At 44.5% G+C, this 22,500-nt stretch overlaps 1 protein-coding gene across 4 annotated transcripts in view; it reads right to left on the bottom strand.

Annotated features, from left to right (window-relative positions):
* LOC121714755 (oxysterol-binding protein 2-like) overlaps nucleotides 1-22,500 on the bottom strand; it is a 765,489-nt gene that overhangs the window by 18,588 nt on the left and 724,401 nt on the right. For 3 of the 4 annotated variants that reach the window (XM_042099797.1, XM_042099796.1, XM_042099798.1), the window contains 3 exons: nucleotides 10,277-10,527; nucleotides 884-1,082; nucleotides 387-507 (listed from right to left, as the gene is read on the bottom strand). In XM_042099797.1, the coding sequence (XP_041955731.1) occupies nucleotides 387-507; nucleotides 884-1,082; nucleotides 10,277-10,527 (571 nt within the window). The remainder of the gene's footprint in view (nucleotides 1-386; nucleotides 508-883; nucleotides 1,083-10,276; nucleotides 10,528-22,500) is intronic. The other variant, XM_042099799.1, reaches the window with a different exon arrangement.

The following is a 22,500-nucleotide window of genomic DNA, read 5'->3' as shown; positions in this document are numbered from 1 at the left end:
ATGAGAAGACGCCAAACACAACTACAGGCTGAGTGGGAGCACAAGACGCTTGGTCAGCCCTGGCCAGGAGTGGGCGTGTGATGTTTAAACTTATTCAAATATGTAGTCTACAATGCCACAGGCTCACAGAAAGTTCAATGAAACTCTCATAACAATGTCCTCTATTGTGCTAAAGTTCAAGTCTTAGATAGAGACTCTTCTATTTCTCACTTCCACACTAAGGGTGTTGCAGAAATGTGTGTCAAATGATTGAGGCGTCCTCTGTTTACACTGAGGGTGTAGGCATTCTGGGGTAGTGTTGATTTCATATGTGTGTGTAGGAATTGATAGTGTGTGTGTATGTGTGTATGTGTGTGTGTGTGTGTGTGTGTGTGTGTAATCCTCACCTGTGTTGCGAGTGGTCGGCGGCAGTTACTGTGATAAAGGCTGGGGAATCCTCCATGGCGTCGAAGTACTCTGTATCCTCATCTTCATCACTGGCCTCCTCTTTCTGCGGCCTCTCACTCCCTGTTCAAATCATCATCGATATTAACACCAACACAGGCATCGGCATTACATCTACTCATTATCACTAGAAAAACGTCCCATAATTAAATCCATTACCACATGTACGTGACATGAATGCACCTCCAAACTACTTCAGGAAAGACTTTAATGAGTTACTGTATTGTCAAGCTTTCCAGGGTCATGAGCGGAGTCACAGGTTAAACAAACTAATTAGGATTCTACTAGGCAGATCAGCAATTCCATTAGCGCACATACAAGCTAATCAAATCATTAGCAATCTAGCTTGCATTTGCATTGTTTTTTTTTTCTCTCCCTGCTCTGTGGTGGGGGTTGTGGGGCGTGTTGATATGGTGTATAATGGGGTGTCTTTTCTCACCCTGCTCGGTGGTGGGGGTGTCGAGCGTGTTGGTGGCGAGCGTGGGGGCCTCTCTCCAGGCGCGCTCCAGGCTGTTGTGCTGCTTGGCTAGCTGCTCGATGGTCTCCTCCAGGTGGGTGCGCTGCTCCCGCTCATACTGAAGAACGCGCTGCCATCGCCGGCTGTGGCTCTCCGCTAAGTCCAGGAAGTCTCGGCACGCCTGTGGAGAGAAAGGGAGGGTATGGTCAGTTGAGATAAGGCCTTACAGAGGAATGTAGGATTCTGAATTAATAAGGTCCAGGTGCTCGTTTTAGAGAAACGCAATTGAAAATGGAGAACCACAGGGGCGCTGTGGCACAACTGGCTACAGGGCCTGTACCACATTTGGGTCCAAGTGCAGTGTTTCCCCTACAATGTATTGTAGTTCACTACAAAGTACTGGAATTCAAGCGCCACTGCAAAAAAAGTTGCCTAATTTAAAAAAAAAAAAAAAAAAAAACATGCAAGTGAACTTCAGGAACAGCTGCCGTTCGTTCAGGTTTGATGTCAACAAATAATAGTAGGCTAACGTTGAAGGCGCAGTCAGGGATACAACAGGAGATCAGGCTTGTTTGTGTTTATGTTTAAGTTTATTAGCAGACGCAATTTTGTGCAAAAAAACATAGCCTACATTATGTTAACCAAGGAACCAAATTGAACATGCCAGCGAGGTAGCTCGCCCCTACCTTCAGTAGCCTATTCCCAGATAAATTCCACGCATTGTTTCGTTTTTGTTTGTGATACAGGCAATGCTTAGCCTGGCGAGCCAGACCCACATTAAAATGTAGGGTCTGGGCACTCACCGTTCGCAGTGCTCAGTCCGAGGGGCGGGATAATCAGTTGTCTTTCAAATTCCCTCTGCACGCAATAGGACTGCGGCAGCGCTAATGAGTCCCATGCATTTCCCACCAGCGGAGCTAGTTGGCTAGTTCAAACGTTTGCCAACATAATAAAAGCTTAACTCGTGTCACACTGTTCGCCAGCAGCAACATCCATCTTATTTGTTTTCAAGTAGCAGGGAATTCAAGCCAAACCGTTGCAACTCTGCCATCAATCATTATGTTAAGCCCACCTAACGACTCTATACACGATTTCAATGGCCTGATTAAGTTTCGATTTCTGGAGCTCACAAGCCAATGGAGAGTTGCTAGACTAGCCCTGGCAAATATAATTTCCTGCCGCTAGGGGCGCGTCTAGATTTCTAGGCTAGGCAATGCTTTCAAGTTCTGTGTTGCTAAAATACCTAGGCTGTGAAACTAAGGTCTAGCTAGCCTATTGGTGGGTTTAATTGAATTTGAGTAATAGGATACGCAACTATTTACATCTGGAGATAGTTTGTAATTCCTGTAGAGCTCACCAAAATTATAGAAATTTATATAAATGAAAGACACTTATCTCCTATAATCCAAGATAGATTTTCTTCGAGTTTTTGAGCATTTATTTTACCAAATGACATGGAAAACATAATTAATTTCATCCACATATTCTTATGCACCATGCACAACAAAGCTGCTAAATTAGCTTAAAACCGTGAGAATCAAGCAAGCCCCACGGGTGTCACGGCCTTAAAGTGACAGGCACTCAATTCGACTTGATTAGCACCAATACAGTATAATGACATGAAAGAGAAGTCTATATAGTTTATACAGTGCTGTGCAAAAGTTAAGACACCCATGCTGAAATTGACTAAAGGGAGGAATAAAAAACATCTTTTGCCTTTTGTCTTAATTAAAAAAAAAATAGGACATCAATTATTTTTGAATGTATCATGTATCGTAAATAATTCTAAATAGTAATAGTTTGTACAGTGGCCTACAGTGTACAGTTGTACAGTGGCTAATTACTAATAATGTAAGTGAAAAAGGTGAAAGAAAAACCACCAGAAGTCACCATTTAAGGAGTCATTTTTTCAACATTTTCTTTTTTTTTTGGAGGGGGGGGGGTTCCTACGATCAACAGCAGCGCTGCTGGAAACATTTCTAGGGGAAACACTGCAAGTGTTTCTTGGGGACATGGGGGCCGGGTCATTTCCTGATCCCACCCCATCTCTCTCTCTCCCACTCGGTTCCGGTCTCTCTCTTTACTGTCCAGTCAAAATAAAGGGAAAAAATATACTTCAAAAGAGAAGAGAACCACCATTTTATGAACTAAAATAAATATATTCTTTCACATTATTTAATGCAAATAAACATGTCAGACAGACCTGGGTAATTCTTAGTTGACAACATGATATTCTCCATTATAGTTGGAGACCTAGCTGACATTAGCATTAGGAAGAGACTATTAGCCGTAACAACGGGTTTAAAATGCAGTTAAAAGCAAAAACTCATGTCTTTCAACAGGGATTTCAACTGGCCTCCATTATTTTGTGTAAATCATGCAATGATCACTTATCATCATCATGTCACGATCATCAACAGCCTAAAATTAGATCTCAACAAATGTGGTATGCATGCCACAAAAAGGATTAGCCTACAGATCACATCCATAAAGAACTATTCCTAAGCGTTGCACGCACACAAGAGTATCCATTATAAGATGGTCCCTTGTAGAGCAATCATAACAAACGGCCATAACCAGGAAACAAAAACACCCTGTTAGGACTCTTTTCAGATTAGGAGTGTCAGGCTGGCATACATCAGTAGCTTTCTAGGAGGCCTCTGGGACTGATTCGGCCGGCCGGAACAAAGATGCTACACCTGCTCCCACCCAAAGCAGACACTAGAGCAGCCAGAGGAGAAGTCTCTCCAGAGCCACACGTCTCTCTCCATCTGAGCATTTACAACTCTTTTTTTATTTCACTATAAAAGCTCAAATCAACATGGCTCAATCTGACAGCTCTGTGAAGGTCACTGGATGAAGCCTCAATATCATCAAGGACATTACAATGTTAATGTCATTGAAAAAAGTGTTTTAAAGTGAATTGAAAATTCATCATGTGCATTGATTAATAATGACTGATTCATTAAGCTCTAACCAGTCGTCTCTCGGTCTTAAAGCAATAGACTACCCCATTCAGTATTCACAGCACAGCACTAAACCAATTTCTCCTCCTTGGCAGCTCAGCCATCCTCGTAGAAACTGGTCAACGTCCACAGTCCCGCCTGTCCGTCAGCATCCCCCCTCCATCAATCCCCTCTCGTCCCCAGACAATCAGTCTCCAGCCCAGTCCAGGCCTGACCTGCCCAGCGACCTAGACTTCACATCACAGGGAGCTTCCGCGGCCCACTGGGGGGGTGCAGGCCTCCAATTCGGAGGCCATCCGTCAAGGAATGCCAATACCTCAGACGCCAGTGCCTGGTGCCGCTGTCCACCAGCCCTTCGCGTGATGCATAGCTTTAGGCCAAGTCATGGGTGAGGAAGAGGTGTGACCGTTAGACAAAAAAAAAAAAACACTTGATAAATGGCGGACGCAACCCCCATCAGACATCCCCCCCCAGATTAGATCACACTTTTTTTCTTCCAATTCCCCGGCTCTCTTTTAGCGTGCAGCAATGCCGCACACATCAGCACATGATGACATTCTCAAAAATGCTTACATCCTCCTGCAGGAAATGCACACGTCACACAGCCATCGGCAGCATTGGATACTATTTCCCTTTCTGTGGTGGTGTCGCACGAGTACACATTGATGACACCAAATAAATGAGGCCCTCTATGGGACTAAGCCTCAGTGCTTTACAGGCACAGGAAACACGTGAGGGCTGAGTCAGGCCTTTTCACCACGACTCGGCGTGTCTACCCCCCAGACAGAGGAGAAAACTGGGACGGTGTTGAGCAATTGGAGTTGTAGGCTGAGGCTACTCCAAGTCAGCAATATAGGCTAGATTTGATTAGACAAGATTCAAGATTCAAATGTATTGTCATTGGAAAAGTACAGGTACTGTGAGGGTTAAATCCAAAGTGTAGATGCTGTATGTTATTACACGCTTATCTTAAAGCACTGTGTCCGGCTGTTGCTCATACCTGTGTTCAAGGATTGTAGAAGAAGCAGGCGGGTAGGGAGAGGGCACACAGTCAGGTAAGCAGCAAGGAGATGGATAACAGGCAGGCAAGCAGGTAGCAGGCAAGCAAACAGGTAGCAAGCAGGCGAGCAGAGGACAAGCAGGCAGGCAGGGAGGGAGAGAGGTAGGTGGCAGGCAGACAGGCAAGCAGGTGGTACACAGTGGTATTCCAAATTGTATTCCACGAAGGAAAGTTCATTCAAAATATAAACTCTAATATAAGTTCCAAAAAACTTCAAATCAAATAGGCTAATAGTTCCAACTTAAAGCGGTAAAAACTATTTCAATACGGCATCTTCCATTGTCTAACTGAGACTGCTCACCATGTGGAAGACGCCATCTTTACCTGCACAGGTAACTTAAGACTGTCAAAATAAAAGTTCCCAGCTGAAGGCCAGCAAATCTCAAGCAAAGTAAGAGTCTAAACCAAAAAGCAAATTCAAACTAAATTTGGCTCCAACAGGTACTAAACAAATAAAATGCAGCTGGCATCTAACCAGAGTGCAAAATTAATGTCAAATCTTAAATAATACATAACGCATGTATTAAATGCATGTATTTCCTTGCTGCACATCAATCACAACCAGTCACTGACCAGTCAGTCAGTCAGATCCATATAAGGACAGGTTTTTATAACAAGAAGAGTACATGTGCATTCCCTTGGTACTCTATGGTACTCTATAAGTACTCTAAGGCACACACACGCATGTGGAAATATATTAAGTGGATGGGATCAACACACTTGGGGCAGCAGACTAAATAACACTGCTGCCTCAATGCAGATGCAGGTACTTTTTACTTTTACTTAAGTAGGGTTGTCATTGTGGTACTTTTACTTTTACTAAAGTAAATATTTCTCTGTGTATTTGTACTTTTACTTAAGTACTGAGTTTCAGTACTTCCTCCACCACTGCCTGTGACCCCACTCCCAAGCCTCATGCTGCTGACAGCGAGAAATAGATGATGGATTGACAGCTTAAACTGGTTCCAAACTCACTATCACCATCCCCCTACCCCTGTCTAGTCTCGGAGTACCCATACGAACCTCCTTCATTTCAGATTTGCTCTGCAGGTCCGTCTGACCAAGAGGCCATTAAAGCCCATTTCCAATGTCCCTAAAACCCAGGCACGCAAATACAATTGCTAATCCGGCATGGACATGTATTTCTTTGGAACTGAGTAAACAGCTGCATTTAAAACCTTCATTTTCAAGATTGCCGCACTTCTGAAACAATCTAGTAAGAGTTTAATGCAGCAATTTAAGTTTAATTTCACTGCTAGTTACGCCCCTGCTGAAAGACATAAGTCAATTAACCTTTTCCAGACCCACTCTCAATCTCAACTGAGAAGGGTCTGGTGTCAACAAGTCTAACCTGTCTACAACTCTATGCTCTTTGTCAAATTGTGGTAGTGACAATCCCACATTCAGAAATCATAACCAAACCAACACTGAAATCAGAAGTTAGCAGAACAGACTGTAATCAGAAGCAATGAGAGATAACAGCATTTTCAACAGCCAAATAGGAGCTTTCTAATCTCCCACTGACAGACCTGGGTACTTTCCACTGACAGAACTGCACCTTGCGACCTTGACGTGATCAATACCAATTTCACGCCCCTTAACCCCGCGTCAACTTGCATCAGTACAGTGTTAGTACATTTTCCTGCTCCATTTGCAAGCACCAGACCTGGCCTCAGTATGCATGAAGCATGCTCTTCCACATTTCAATCAATAATGGGTAAAATGATCTTAATATAAGAATCCATACCAACAAGTCCCCCAACTACTGTCCTGAGGCTGAATTGTGGCAGTAAACACCCAAAACATTCACATTTATGACTTCAAAACCTTGCATATCAAAGAGCACCAAAAGCACAATGGCCCTTACCTTCAGCTGTATGTGTATATGTATCGCATGCAGTTTCTGACTCCACTAACATTTAAGAAGCATGTGACCCCCCACACATAAACACTCTCACACACACTTCCTCTTCTCTCTCGCATACGGAGGTGAAACCGAAGCCCAGCTCAGTTCCAGCAGGCCCCCTCGCTCCAAGACTAGCTTCCACTTTTTTTTTCTGCTGAGTGGGCCCTACAGCTTGTGACCTGTGGAGGGCTTTGGGGGAGTCACTCACTGCTTCGGTGGCAGCCACTCATCAGGGGTTTGTGTGTCTGAACTCGAGTAGCCCCTGGCTTGAACTGAGAGGGTCACAGCAGTCTGTTTTGGATTGGTTGTTAAGAAGGCTTGGGGTTTTACTTCTGCTAAGGACATATTTCACAGGGCGAAATTTCTGATGGAATGGGTTGAGTGTGTGTGTGTGTGTGTGTGGATGGATAATCACACACAGATGTCAATATGCACACTTATGTGATACTCACACACACACACACAGGCGCGCGCATACACACACACAAAATCATGTTGTAATGGTATAGATAGATGCTGACACACAGATGTTCACATGAACATATATATATATATATATATATATATATATATATATCTATATATATATATAGAGAGAGAGAGAGAGAGCGAGAGAGAGCATATTTTCAAACATACATATCCCTACGATTATGTCCTATGTAAGCAGTTACAGACATGCTGTAACTTCCTTGTCATCACACAGTGTCAGAATAAATGTCTAGTACTTGAAACGCTCTTGAAACACTCTCATGTGACTTGACTGACTTCATTCTTCAACAGCAGCACAGCATGTTGGTTTGAGATTGAATGTCTGGCTTGAGCGCTTCACTTCCCCTTACATCCTCCGTGGTCTTCTCTGACCCTCTCTTTCTCTTCCTCTTCACACGGACACAGTAGTGACATTTGGCATTTACTTACACGTTCAACATCCGAGACAAAGTGAAAACACTTTTTGATTTTGTGTGCTATGATTTTACATGCCCAAGGGGTTTCACAAATTGGGCCTGTCAGTGTTGCTGCCATGTTGGTTAGTTCAGCAGCTCCATGTGTGTGTGTGTGTTTGTGTGTGTGTGTGTGTGTGTGTGTGTGTGAGTGAGTGTGAGTGTGAGTGTGTGTGCTCCCTGTCTCCTGAACTCTTGCGATTAGTTGTAGGGTCATATCATAGGCACATCTTGGCAGGGGCGTTGAAACCATGGTTGAAACCATGCCATACTGATATCCTCAACTAAAAAATGGCACACTCAAAAGCCACAATGAAACCAGTTAAACCACTAGCAGGAACTAAAAAATGGTCTAAAATTCTAAGAAAATGTGATCTATTCTGGACAAACCTGTCATATTTTTATTTAAGATGAGCCCGTTGGATTTTCTGGTGTGTTTCATTAAAATGTTTGGTAACACTTTACTTGACAGTATCAACATAAGAGTGACATGACGCTGTCATGAACACATGACACTGTCATGACACATGAAACCTAACCCTAAACCTAATCCTAACCCTAAATTGTTACGACAAAAAATGAATGTCACTTAATAACAGAAGCGTTAAGTCATAAACGTTTATGACTTGTTTATGACACGTTCATGACAGTGTCATGTCATTCTTATGTCGACACTGTCAAGTAAAGTGTAACCAAATGTTTTATTTTTGACTCGTCATGTCCCCTTGTTTGTTCAATCACGAAACACCATACCCCACACAAACAAGTGTTGTGTGGAGGTCAGGACTCTGACCTCCACACAACACTTTGATCCTGTACATACTTGCTGGGTTCTGAGACACAATCCTACATCTAATTAGCACAACCAAGTGCTGTTCGTCTGACACACACACACACACACACACACACACAACACACACACAAAACACACACGCACACACACACACACACACACAGAGACACACATGCATTCACACACACCAAATACCTCCCTTTTATCTCTCTCATACACACACACACACACACACACTGTGCGCTTCAGACTCACTTCCTCACAGCCCCTAGCTCTGTGTTGACGGATGTGTGTGTGTGTGTGTGTGTGTGTGTGTACGTATTCTGTTTAAATCAAGACAAAGTAATACATTCACACTTGGACAGTCACACACGCACACACACATAGGGAGCCTCCACAGAACCAGTGCATCTCTCATTAGTGTATGATTTCTGTCCGCTCTGTCCGAGTGTAATAGTGTTTTAATGAGCTGCGAGCCAGCCCTCACGTCCGTTTGATTTGATTGCCTTCCGTGTGGATTTCCCTGATCCCACCGATGAATCATCACCATCAAGCAGATGATAAACCCAACCGCCTGCAATCTCACTGCCATCGCCGGCCGAGAGTCTATGCCCCACTGAGGATAATTACAGTTTCCTACCTAAAAGGTTTTGTAAAACCAATGCTTCCCGTGCCCAGCCGAGGGAGGTGGTGGTGATAGTGGTGGTGGCTGAGGGCTGGTTGGTGTGCCGTATCCAGAACACATCGCATCAATGTAATCCTCTCCCTCTCCCACCAAACACCACACTGGCTAAGCCTACATGTTAGAGTTCCGGTTGTCGATAGCAACAGCAGTTACTCCTTAATGAGAACAAATCGCAAAGAAGTAGTATATAGAGAGAGAGGGAGAAAGAGAATGAGAGAGAGACAGTGAGAGAGAAGGAGAGAGAGATAGAAAGAGAGAAGAAAAGGAAGCCTCTAAGGGAAAAACAATTAAATCAATGATAAGGCAACCAGTGCAACAACAGGATTTTTTGGATGCATGCTTTAAATAAAAGTGTCAATGTTAGATGGTTTCCTGTTATATTGTAATCCCATTACAAAACATTATATATAACATTATATATTATTGAAAGTGTATCAGTCACAAATCCATTTTAGTCAAGATGGGACGTCTAGAGTGCATGCAAAACATTGTGAAATCAGGTTCGAGTCAGTCTGCACATCTCACTAATCGACAACAGGATCCCCCACAACCTCAGCGAGATGCTTAATCATCAGGACAGTAATGGTCTGCGTCCACTCCAGCTGCAATCTCAGAGCCACTTGTTTGTCAACATGTTTTAAGACCGCCACAGTCTATCAGGGGCGTATTGGCAAACAATAGTCAATCAAATATTCATAGGACATGCCCTCCCCCCCGACACACACACACACCGGACGACTGGATGGCAAGAAACACTCACCACTCATCCCCATGCTCAAACCGCAGGACACGCACACACGCACTAACACACACACACAGTTTTCCCTGGGTGTGTGAGAGCAGGCACTCCACTGATGACACTGATGCTTCCTCTGCCAGCCATGTCTGCCCCTCGGAGGGTACTAGGGAATTGACACTGGGCAGGGTTGGGGTTGGGGGGGGGGGGGGGGGGGGGCAAACATAGGTGGCATGTGGCATTAAGGTCTACCTCTTGTGGCAAGTGAGCGGTGCGATGCGTACTCACATTGATCATAGCATTGGAGGTGATGCGGAAGAGGGTGGCGCGCTCATTGACGGCCTTGATCTTCTCGCCGCCCTCCACGGGCACGCGCAGGGCCTCGAGCTCGCTCAGCGAGCGCTGTAGTGCCGCGCCGTGCTTGGCGATCAGGTCGTTGCATGTGCTCAGATCATCCAGCTTGCTGGCCAGCGTCTTCAGGGTGCCTTGGATCTCGCTGCGGTCCGACTGCGACGTCGGCTCCTCGTCGCCTGAGTCATCTGCAGGGGAGAGAGAAGGGAATAGTCAAATATTCATGGAGCAAACTCATAGTCTGATGGTTTGTGAGTGTGTGTGTGAGTGTGTGTGTGTGTGTGTGTGTGTGTGTGTGAGTGTGTGTGTGTGTGTGTGTGTGTGTGTGTGTGTGTCCTCAGCAAAATCATTAGGAAAAAGAGTGGGAGTGGTGGATTAGCAGTTAAGAGATCACTGTGCTGTAATGTGCAAGGCTGCACAACACTGGAAAGTTGGTATTTGTTTGCCAAAACAAACCCCAGATGATTATCATTTCACAAGAAAGAAAACACCACAACAATCCAGCAAGAAGCACTGGGGTGACCTTCAAAGCAATCCTTTTCATCCTTGGTAAAAAGCAGAGGTCATTAGAGTACAATATATGGGGGGCACAACCTGCTCTCTCCTTCTAAATCTGCTTCCTCTAGTGGCCTGCTTGTGGCATGTGCCTCACTTCACCATCTAGCAAAGGCTTCTTCAATATTGCACAGCCCTGGTCGATCCTGTCTGTTGATCAAAGCTACTCCTCCCCTGCGACACACAGAACTGCCTCCCCGCTGATACGTCCAGCCTACTATGGCAAAGGTAGCGCAGCAAAGGTAGCGCAGGCGGCCACTAGGGGGCCTCTCACAGGGAACCCTCCATATCGATCCAGCTTGAGCTGAGGATGCAGATGCCCAGCGATGCAGAGGGGGATCCCTAATGGGCTGGATCTCTAGCTAATGGTCATCCTGCTGGACTGAGGCCTCTGCTCCCGTGCTGTTTACAGAGAGGGGGGGGGGGGCTGTTACATAACTGTAGCTGATGAAAGACGCAACTGTAAGGTCTGTCCAGAAGATTCCATAGTGTGACTGAATGATAAGGATACTTAACAACTAAGCAGAACAGCTAAAAACACAATCAATGTTTCTATTGCTGGTAATACGACATGGTTTTCGGTTCATGGAGGAATGAAAATGATGTATTTAATATTAAACTGCCAGTGTTTTTTGTTTTTGATAATGATGCAATTTGAACTCACTGACACATACGCACACACACACGCACACACACACACACGCACACACACACACACACACACAAAGAGAAACACTGAATGGAGCCTTTCCGGGAACAAATGAGCTGCTGTTTAGGCTGAGTCAAGGTTTTTTTTTTATAATTGGTCTCTCTCTCTCTCTCTCTCTCTCTCTCTCTCTCTCTCTCTCTCTCTCTCTCCCTCCCTCTCTCTCTCTTTCTGTGATTTGCAGAAGTGGCATTGTTGAGCAATGTGTTAAGGGAAAGGTTACTTGAGGTCACACACATCATTTGACTTGGAAAGGGGGGGGGGGGTGCTGCTCAATGAACATTTGCCAGCAAAACACATGCAGCTGCTTTTCACCATCTTAGGCAATGCGATGGCGGCAAGAACACCCGGTGTTCACAAGCGAAGATCTGGGCCGCTGACCACAGTCATTTCGCTGAACACAGTCATTTCGCCGAACACGAGTGGAAAGAAAAGCCCATAGCTGGAGGCCATGGTGTTAGCTGAGAGAGAAACACTGGCTCTCACAAGGCAATAAAAACCTGAGGGGGTGGGGGGGGCATCGCATGGTTAAGGAGGTCCGTTTTCCACAAACGGAGCCTGGATGAATGTGATTGATCCGATGCTTTTTTCTCACCGTCAGCAGAGAGAGAGAGAGGGAGAGAGAAAGATAGAGAGAGAGAGAGAAAGAGAGAGAGAGAGAGAGAGAGAGAGAGAGGTCGCCGTCAGCACGCCTTGTTTGGCAGAGTGGAGTGGAGTGGAAGACTTACTGCCCAAACAGATTGGCGAGATCTGCCTTGCAGACTCTGGGCGTGTATAAACATATTTGTGTATGTTTATGTGTGTGTCTATGTTCAAGTGTTTGTGTTGTTTGTGTATTTGTATGTGAATGTCTGTGTCTGAGTGTGTGTGTGTGTGTGTGTGTGTGTGTGTGTGTGTGTCTGTGTGTGTGTCTGTGTGTGTGTATTTGCAAGTGTGTATTTGCAAGTGTGTGTGTATATGTGTGTCAAGCTGTAGGGTTACATTAGGCCACTTACGCAACTCTCCACCTGGCTAACGACAGAGCCTGGATGAATATGCATAAAGCAGTGGTGCGCACCCTTGCCTCCGACAGCGGCTGTGCTTTTTAAAAGCACTTGTACATTCAAACTCCGCCATATACGTACCAGAAGTTCCAACATAGCATTAGCGACTATTGTGCACTCTTCTGCATGTACACAGAGCTTAAAGACGACATACATAGAATGGAGAACAGTTTTTACCTTGGCTTTGTTGAACAAGGAGAGTTCGGTGCATGGCCACAAAGCTACAGTGAACCGGACACCTGGTTGTTTCCTCCTTCATGTGCAAATCTCGGACTTTGAAATGAGCGCTACAAAAATGGGCAAATCTGAACAAAGACTGTGAGAGACTGTGACGCGAACACAGACTGTGACGCAAACCATCCCTCTGACCATCACTGCCCCCCTCAACACAAGTTGGAGATTCAGGTGGAAGTTGCTGGAACCTAATTGTGAACAGGCTTTGGCTGCAAGGCAGCCAATCAGTGTAAAGCTCACTTAACTATTCATGTGGGTGCCATATAAGCATGATATCTGCTAAAATGGGCCATTTTATTCACCAGTCAAATTACAGGGTGGTAAGTAGGCTTTGTAAAATAGCATCTCAGCATGTTTTCAGACAGGCCAAAGTTGCATACCTTCTATGTTAACATCAGAGAACAAGGTATCCATTCTATGTCATACAAAGAAACGGAAATTTCTGTGACTGAAGTTATTTCCGAAGCCATTAAATAATTACTTTCAAATCTTTAATGCCCGGCCCACACCTGAATCCCGACAACGTGTCTGAGAACTTAAAAGGGGAACTTGACAACTCTTTCAACGTAATAAACCCGTTTAGAAATCATCTGGATGATTAAATGACCTCTTCCGGTGAAAATGGTGACTTTCCACACTCCCCCTAGCGTCCCCAGGCGGAAAACCGACCTTGCAACTTTGGGATTACTGTCCGTGTAAGAGAAGTGAGAAACAAGAATATCGTTTTAAATCCAGTTTCTTACCTTGTAACATCCACATTGTTCTGCCGAACTTATGCTAACCATTTCACTAGCTTGTAAACAAATCCATTACTTTTTTCCACAGTTTGAAATTACATAATGTACAACTTCTCCAGCAGAGGGGGAAATATAGCTAATCCTACCAAGGGGGGCTTTAAGGCCTGTGTACATGTAGAGGACAGAATGCATTCACAGCAGTGCTCCCCAATGCCACCCACAGAGGTCTGCTGTGAACTGCGAATGTCAACACTTCAACATCGGTGTGGGAGGTATGTGGCTGTGGGGTGTGTGCGGTGTGTCTGTGCGTGTGTGTGTGTACAGTATGGGAGGGGGGGATTGATGGGGCTAGAGCTGTGTATGTGTCCAGCTTTTATCAAAGCTATCAGTGCCTACAACTACAGAGAGCAGCAGAGAGAGAGGTTTAGGGAAGGGGAAGATCTCTATGTGACAGACAGTGACTACATTTACATCCACTATTGACCTTAACTATCATTCCACTATTGACCACAATAAGACAATACTGTGATTATGGTGTTTACATGAGTTGCTGGTAGAATATTCCATTCATATTTCTGTTTACATGTAGCACAGCATAGTCCGATTATTACTGAAATTCCAATAGGACATTACAATGTGATTAATGTGTATACTGTACATGCATGGAACGTACCTAATGCGACTAAGATCAGAATACTCCACATGTCTTAATTCTATTATTACTTTTTCAGACTATGATCTTATTCGGTTAAGGCAATCAGAAAATGCTGTTTACATGGCAGCATCTTATTCCAAAAAATATCTTAATTGGGTTAATATTGGAATATTAATGTCCATGTAAACATACTCAGTGTTAGAGAGAGAGAGAGAGAGAGAGAGAGAGAGAGAGAGAGAGAGAGAGAGAGAGACTGGCAGACAAAGTGTGAGAGATTGAGAGAGAAGTGATTTAGAAACACTCACTCAGGTCCCCCTCTCAGCCCTCTCTCTTTCTCTCTCTTTCTCCCTCTGCTTCCTCCCTCCTTCAGAGAACACACATGGTGAGTGGGTGTGATGGCCGAAGGGGGAGGGTGGGCAGGTAATGACTACAGTGAAGTTTGAAAGGCCCTTTGTTGGCTTCTCTAACTACATCTACACTCATTTCACTTTCCTGGAGACTCACTGCTTGACTAATGCATTCACATAAACACTTTGACATCCTCCCTTTAGGAGTCTGTAGTGATATCGGGATGCTCAAGGGTGGGAAAGCTGAAGGATGACATCAGTGAGGACCTTGCTGCTGCAATCATTGCAGGCACGATGAGAACGCATGGTGTGGGGAGCCCTAGAGAACCTCAGGGCACCATCCCCATTAAAGCGCTCACAACATTCATTACATTTGAATTCCAAAACACTATATCCTCCATTTTAAAGAATTTTCATTCATCTTTTTTTTTTTTACATTTTGTTTTCCGAGTAATTTCAGTAGAACTGTAATTGGGTATTGTTATTTGATTTATCATTACTCAATCAAAACAACACAAATGCAATTTTATTGATATTACCTGAAATACACAATTAAATAACATAACTTTTTAATATTTCTAAAAATGGAAATATAGCATTTTGGAACCAAACTCTTCATCTATCTATCTATCTATCTATCTATCTATCTATCTATCTATCTTTTCTATCTATCTGTATTATTATTGTCATGCAGTTCTGTCTCTCTTTATTGAATTTAGATGAAGTGGGCTGTTTTTCCCCCATGTCTGGCTGTACATATGCAAGTTAAATGAAAGCAAATGGTTCATACCTATAAATCAAAATGGAGTGAGAGAGCAGCATGAATCATCCCAAGCCAGGAGACTAAAAGCCTGTATATCCTAGTGGCCTTCAAACTAAATCAGTCCAATTAGGTTTGACTTAGAGCTCTACTCATCTGCCTTATTTCCATCTCACAAACCCACTGAGGTACATGATTGGGAGGCATTTGAAACTGTTTCTGTCGTGTCCCTGGTTTGGGTTGATTTGGGTTTGTAATGCTTGAATTGAAAATGTATGGTTTTTATGTGCTGTGGAATTCAGAAGTCCCTGTCAAGAGGGAACAAATTTGGATGCTACCGTGTCCAGCTGATTTGTGGAGATCTGGGTGTGTTTAATAAAATAGCAGCACTGCAGGGCCTGGTAGCGGAGCTGTCCAGGGAGGTCCGCCTGTAGCAGTGTGAGCCTAATGGTGCACGGTGCTTAGACAGGTGTGGGGGGGAGGGCAAGGTGTCAGGCAGGCAGGGAGAGCCTCTGGCTATTTCTAGGACCTGCAGACTGGGCGGTAAAATTACAGTCTGGTCATGTCCAAACACCCTTAACCTGGTCTATGTGTGTGTGTGTGTGTGTGTGTGTGTGTGTGTGTGTGTGTCCGCATGGTGAAATTACAGTGTGTTTGCATGTTAATCTTTGTGTGTGTGTGTGTGTGTGTGTGTGTGTGTGTGTGTGTGTGTGTGTGTGTCCGCATGGTGAAATTACAGTGTGTTTGCATGTTAATCTTTGTGTGTGAGTGTGTGTGTGTGTGTGTGTGTGTATAAAAACATAAGTGCATGGGCAGGCACCTCTAGGTGACAAATGACTATATCAGACATCACATGGCTGACACCACTAGCTTATTTATTCCTCTCAGTATCATATACAGAGCTCAGATGTGGAGAGAGAGGGAGAGGGAGAAAGAGAGAGGGAGAGAGAGAGAGAGAGAGAGAGAGAGAAAGAAAGAGGGAGAGAGGGAGGGAGAGAGAGAAATGAGATACACAATCTTCAGGTTTGAGACTTTTGATTTCATCATCACTCATCTCTTCTCTGCTATGGTGGAGACAGCTCTTCAGAATAAACCCATCATTCTTTAAGACCAGACACTTTGGGGAGGAAACACAGCATATGGTACTGTCTAGCCCTTTGAGATGCAGTTGGTAATGTCTCCCTCATCTTACAATGCTGTCTTCACACCTATTAATAAATGAAAATGTGCATTTATAATTCTGCACGGCCACTGACACAAGAGGATGTCATGGTTAGCGTGCTAGGCTAAGAATGTTGGACAGCCTGGCCTCAGATTTTTTTTTCCCTGACTGACCACAAAAAGCATTAAACATAAAAAGACAAACGACAGAATTACATGTGTACACCAGATAGGCTAATGTCACTGTACCCATGGGAATAGTTCATCCCAGCAGCAAAGTAAATTTGCTGGTCAAAGCCATTTTGTTCTTTTATTGCTTTCGGTGTCTAACAGGGAGACAATCCCAACTACCCACAGCCAGCTGCACAGGGCAGTAAAGCACCCTCCACTATCAGCATCATGCCTCTTGCACTGTGACTCACCGTGTTATCACAGCCTTCTACTACCCACAAACCCCCATTTCTCCTCTGCTACACTTGATCCCAATCCACCCCCCCCACCACCACCCCACGCTAAGCACAGTGGATGGATGCACTCGCTCAGCAAGGACGACAGCACCCAAGTGAGAGAGAGCGAGGGAGAGAGAGAGTGTGTGTGAGAGAGAGGGAGAGGAGGAGAGGAAGAGAGAGAGAGAGAGAGAGAGAGAGGAAGAGAGACTCATTACCATGTGAGTCATGCCTCAAGGGTGAAATGTCATCGTCGCAAACACACCTATGAGGTGCAAGAGAAGAAAACACGGGTCCTCTCCAGCCACACACACACACACACACACACACATACACATACACAGGCACATGATGTACGGTCACATTATCCCCAACCGAAGTTAGAGAGGGTTCGGAATCCAATCTTGCGAATGACTGAGAGAAATGAACAGAACGTGAAATGAAGAGCCAGTCGTGGAGGCACTTTCAATCTATTCTCTGTGCTGACACACACACACACACACACACACACATCTGCACACCCGCACGTACACACATACACACACACACAAAAAAATGATTTCTCTTTCAGATAGACATACATACATACACACACACACACACACACACACACACACCTGCACGCCTACACATAGACACACACACACACACACACACACACACACACAAACCTCTCTCTCTTTATACATGCACGCACGCACACACACACTTGGAGATACACATGCCTTTTTTAGCATGCATGATTGACAATCATCCCAGAGCTGCCTGGACTGGACATCACGTTTGTAGCCCCAGAGAACTTCCTGTCAGACCGCACTACAGCACGGCACGGCACAGCACAGCACAGCACAGCACGGCACAGCACAGCGCGGCGCGGCGCGGCACGGCACAGCACAGCGCAGAGGTGACTCTGTGTATTAAGTGGGCGCGGTGTGTGAAGTGAAGGGGGTCTGTGTGTCTGGCTGCCTGTTTCTCTGTCCATCTGTCCAAGTTGCTGTGACTCACACTCACACACTGCACAGCAGGAGAGTAGTCTGAGTCTGAGTGCTGGATGCAGACAGACAGGCAGGCAGACAGACAGACAGACAGACAGACAGACAGACAGACAGACAAACAGACAGGCAGGCAGACAGACAGACAGGCAGGCAGGCAGGCAGACAGACAGAACCAGTGAAGTCGGCTGTCTGCTCTGTGGAGAGGCTAAATCAAACGATCTCAACCAGGATGAAAAGAAATGAAGGAGAATGGGGAGAACAAAGGGAGATTCAAAATATCTACAGATCGCAACAAGATACAATATATAACACCTACAGTGAACAACTAGGATACAGTATATCAGCTTATGACATTTTATGTATTTGGTGTCATTCTATTGTAAATGAAAAAGCAGGCCAAATATATGCATCATTCCGTCTAAATTGAAGCTGTGTTCAGGGTGGGGTGGGATGGAGTTGTGGCAAGCCTGCTCACACCGAGCTGAATCCCGCACCACCCCTCTTTCTCTCTACATGACAGACATGACACTGGAGTTCAGGATGATGACATGAAGTTGCTGTAGAAACAGCGATCTACGCAGTAGCGAAGGCCAGCTTATTTTTAGCTGCGTCTATTGAAAACGGGAAAAAAAGAGACAGAGACAGACAGAGACAGAGAGATGCTGCAAACGAAATATGGATAGATAGATAGAAATGCATGGTACACCCTTTAAATAGCATGTATAGACTGTGTGTGTGTGTGTGTGTGTGTGTGTAGCCAGATAAATAGATAGATAGGAGATGATGCAAGGCACATCATACTTCCTCCTCTGAATTTTCCTTTAAATTGCATGTATAGGTTAGTCTGTGTGTTTGTGTGTGTGTGTGTGTGTGTGTGTGTGTGTGTGGATAGATAAATAGATAGCTATCGAAGAACTATAGGAGATGATGCATGAGACACTATGCTTCCTCATCATTTCCTTTTATATTGCATACATGCTAGTGTGTGTGTGTGTGTGGTGTGTGTGTGTGTGTGTGTGTGTGTGTGTGTGTGTGTGTGTGTGTGTTGATTCATCTGGGCACTGCAGAGGAAGGACGAGAGTGTGTGGAGGAAGCGAGACAGACAGTAAATGCGAGAAGTTAGAGAAGCCCACTCCGCAGCGCGCCGGGGGAGAGGAGGAATCCTGAGCGGTAATTGCAAAGTCGCCGCCTGGCTTGGCGGCGCCCCCGAGGACCACAGGCACAAGATGAATGGAGGAGAGGGAGGCGGGCTTAAAAATGCTCAAAACCAACGCAGAGACTTTGAAATTAAAATGAACTTTAGTGTAATGCTCTACAAAATGTCGACTTTAAAACATTTCCGTTTGTCCCCAAGTTACCAATAGCTCAATGTTGTTTTCTGTGCCACCGGAAATGCCTTAGGAATGCACATGTTTGTTTATGCAGTTGAAAGGGTCTAGAGGGCGGAATGTGCCCAGAGTCCAAAAGGGTGAGAGACAGAGAAGGAGAGAGAAGGATAGAGAGATGGAAAGAGAGAGAGAGGGGCTAGTAGAGGCAGAGAGAGAGCTTTAATGCTCTTCCCTTATTAAACCATTGTCTTAATTTCTCACATGCTTAAAGACCAATAAATCATGCAACATAAACCCCCCTACACAAGCACACACACACACACACACACACACACACACACACACACACACACACACACACACACACACACACACACACACACACGCGCACACAGACACACATGCGGTGTACACACTCAGCAGGGCTTAAAGACATGAACATCTCTGTGCTCTGTACATAGATAGATAGATAGATAGATAGATACTTTATTGATCCCCAGGGGTCATGAACATCTCTGAAATGTTCCGTGGCACATTCCCTGTTATACTTTAAAAAACACATATGTCATCAACCTTTTTATCAAAAGCATATTCCACCATCCCCTTGATACAACCTTATACCAGAATCAGCTGAACCCACTCCCAATATCTAGAGAGAGGACCTTCCCCAAGCTTCCACATCATTCCCTCAATAAGGCATTTCCCCTGCCCTCCCACAACATACAAACAAATAGTCAACTGTCTTATTCAGCCCCTGAAAAACATTCCTCCCTTACCGCTGGATTTAGGTGTGCCACGTGTCTGTAGCCCTGAACGAGCCTCCATTGAAAATGTAAGCTTCTCGTGAAGAGAGGACAGAGTGTAAAGAATTAGAAAGAAGGTGTGTGTGTGTGTGTGTGTGTGTGTGTGTGTGCATAAAAGAGAGAGAGAGAGAGAGAGAGAGAGAGAGAGAGAAAGACAAAGAAAGATATAGAAAGGAGACCAACAGAGCTGCAGGACAGGACCAACAGCACACCTCCAATCTGTCCAATCTGCACCACTCATTTCCTCTCCTAGACTCCTCAGGCACACACATATCAGAACCAAAGAGAGAGAGAGAGAGAGAGAGAGAGAGAGAAAGAGAGAGAAAGAGAGACAGAGAGAGGAAAGAGAGCGAGAGAGAGAGAGAGAGAGAGAGAGAGAGAGAGAGAGAGAGAGAGAAAGAGAAGGGGGGCATCCCATGCCTCAGTGACATGAGTTGTCTTCTCATACATGTACAGTACTTCAGCCATCAAATTCAATTGCCCTGTGAGGTCAAAAGGCAATTTTCCTCACGTAACCTCTGAAGGACCCAGGCCTTGCTTAGGAGCCCTATTTAATTATGCGGCGCCTCCTCAATTACTGTGCAGACAGCACAGTGCTGGACTAAGCGAATAGATCTGGAACATATGACTGCCCAATGACTCTTAATCTGCAGTACCAAACAACACATGCGATCAAGCTATGCTCCTCCATAGACATGCATGACCAATATACTATATCCGTAAGGTTAAAGGACCAATACAGTTTTTGTCTACAACTAGCGAGCTAACTAGTACCTAACTACCAACAGCCCAGATGGCACTGATAAAAAGCCTGCTAGCAAGATACATGGTGACAATGCTGCGTGTGCAATGTCTGACATTTCTTCGGGACACTCAGTCCCACATCACAGAACTACACTGTACGTAGCCTGGACAGCTAGTCGGAAAGATAGGTCTGTTTATTTTTACTTTTACACATAAAATCTGTTGGATAATGTTGCTTTAACCCTTTATTTCAATGATCCTGGAGGAGAATAACCTAGATGGAATAAATATTATGCCTGAAATGTGATTAGCCTATCAAAATTAAGTGGCTGCTTATCCTGTATGTTTTATTATTTAAAGTTCACAAGTATGTTCACTTAGAATTTCTGAATGCCTTTCATAAGAGGTGATTTCCCACACCACTGTATTTGTGGCAGTTGAGCACCCTGAAGCTACTGCTATCAGTCGGCGGAGGAATGACTCAAGGTTCCTGCTCCCTATGGTGTTTTCAAAAGGGTGATGCTCTGCCACTTGGAGACACTTTGAATGAGATGAATCTCACTCACTCACGCACGCACGCTTTCATGGTCTTCACTGCAATTACTGCCTCTTCACCTCCAGCTATCCGAGGCTGAGAGGAGCGAAAGAGCACAGAGCATAGAGAGAGTGCTGCTCCAAGATGCTGTTCTTGACAAGAGCATCTAACACGCTGAGACCAATGCTATATTTCCGACTTGAAATTGCCAAGTTCCGTTTAGGACAAACTCGGAAAATTACATTTTCCGACCTCTCACAAAAACAGTAGTACAGTTAAATGACACTCACAGTCTGAGCCTCTACTTCTGAAGTTTTGATCATGGAATATGGGACTAAGGGGATATTAGAATATTTGGTTATTGGAAATAACTGGACTAAAAACAACTGAAATGCACGTTGATGGAATAGCCTTTTCATAGATTGTTCATACAGTACACAGCATAAACAAATGAAGATTGGTTCCAATAAGCTATATCCTCTATTTCAATGACTTTTCATTATAGTATAGTAATTTCAGTGCAACTTTAATTGGATCATTGCTATTTATTTTTACTAAATCAAATCAATTGTTGGGATTTTCCATGTCTTAACCAGAGATTCTGCTTTGCCTATCTCCTTCTCTTCCATACTTATCCCTGCCCCAACCTCATCTGATTTAAGTCAATGTAATGAAGCTCTTGACTAGCTAAATCACATGTGCTTAGCTTATCAGTAGCGCCACTGAGGAAGTCAGTCAGGTGTTCAGAACAGAGAGGAAAGATTGTGAACGTAGCGAGCAGTATTAGACTGCTCTAAACCAGTGCAGCTCCATGCAAAAGCAAATGCAATACAGTAGTGCTGAACCCGTCCGATTTACAGCCTTGGGGCACTCTCCTGGTGTGATATTTACATGGGTGATTAAATATTATTCCTGAAGGAATGTACACTGTTTAATTGATGTTGTAAAATTGTAGTGGAATTCAAATATGCAAACTAAAATTCACCAAATGGCAGAGTATTACACTGTTAAGCTCCATGCTGTAAGACCTCTGGTCTTGTCCAACTGAGGGGGAAGCTTTTGATTGGCAGGTTTGTTGGCAAATATTTGTAGTCTATTTTGGAGGCTTTTAT

The sequence above is a fragment of the Alosa sapidissima genome, chromosome 8, assembly GCF_018492685.1.
Source record: "Alosa sapidissima isolate fAloSap1 chromosome 8, fAloSap1.pri, whole genome shotgun sequence".
NCBI lineage: Eukaryota > Metazoa > Chordata > Actinopteri > Clupeiformes > Clupeidae > Alosa > Alosa sapidissima.
The sequence above is the reverse complement of the archived record's forward strand: the minus strand, read 5'-3'. Positions and strand labels throughout refer to the sequence as shown.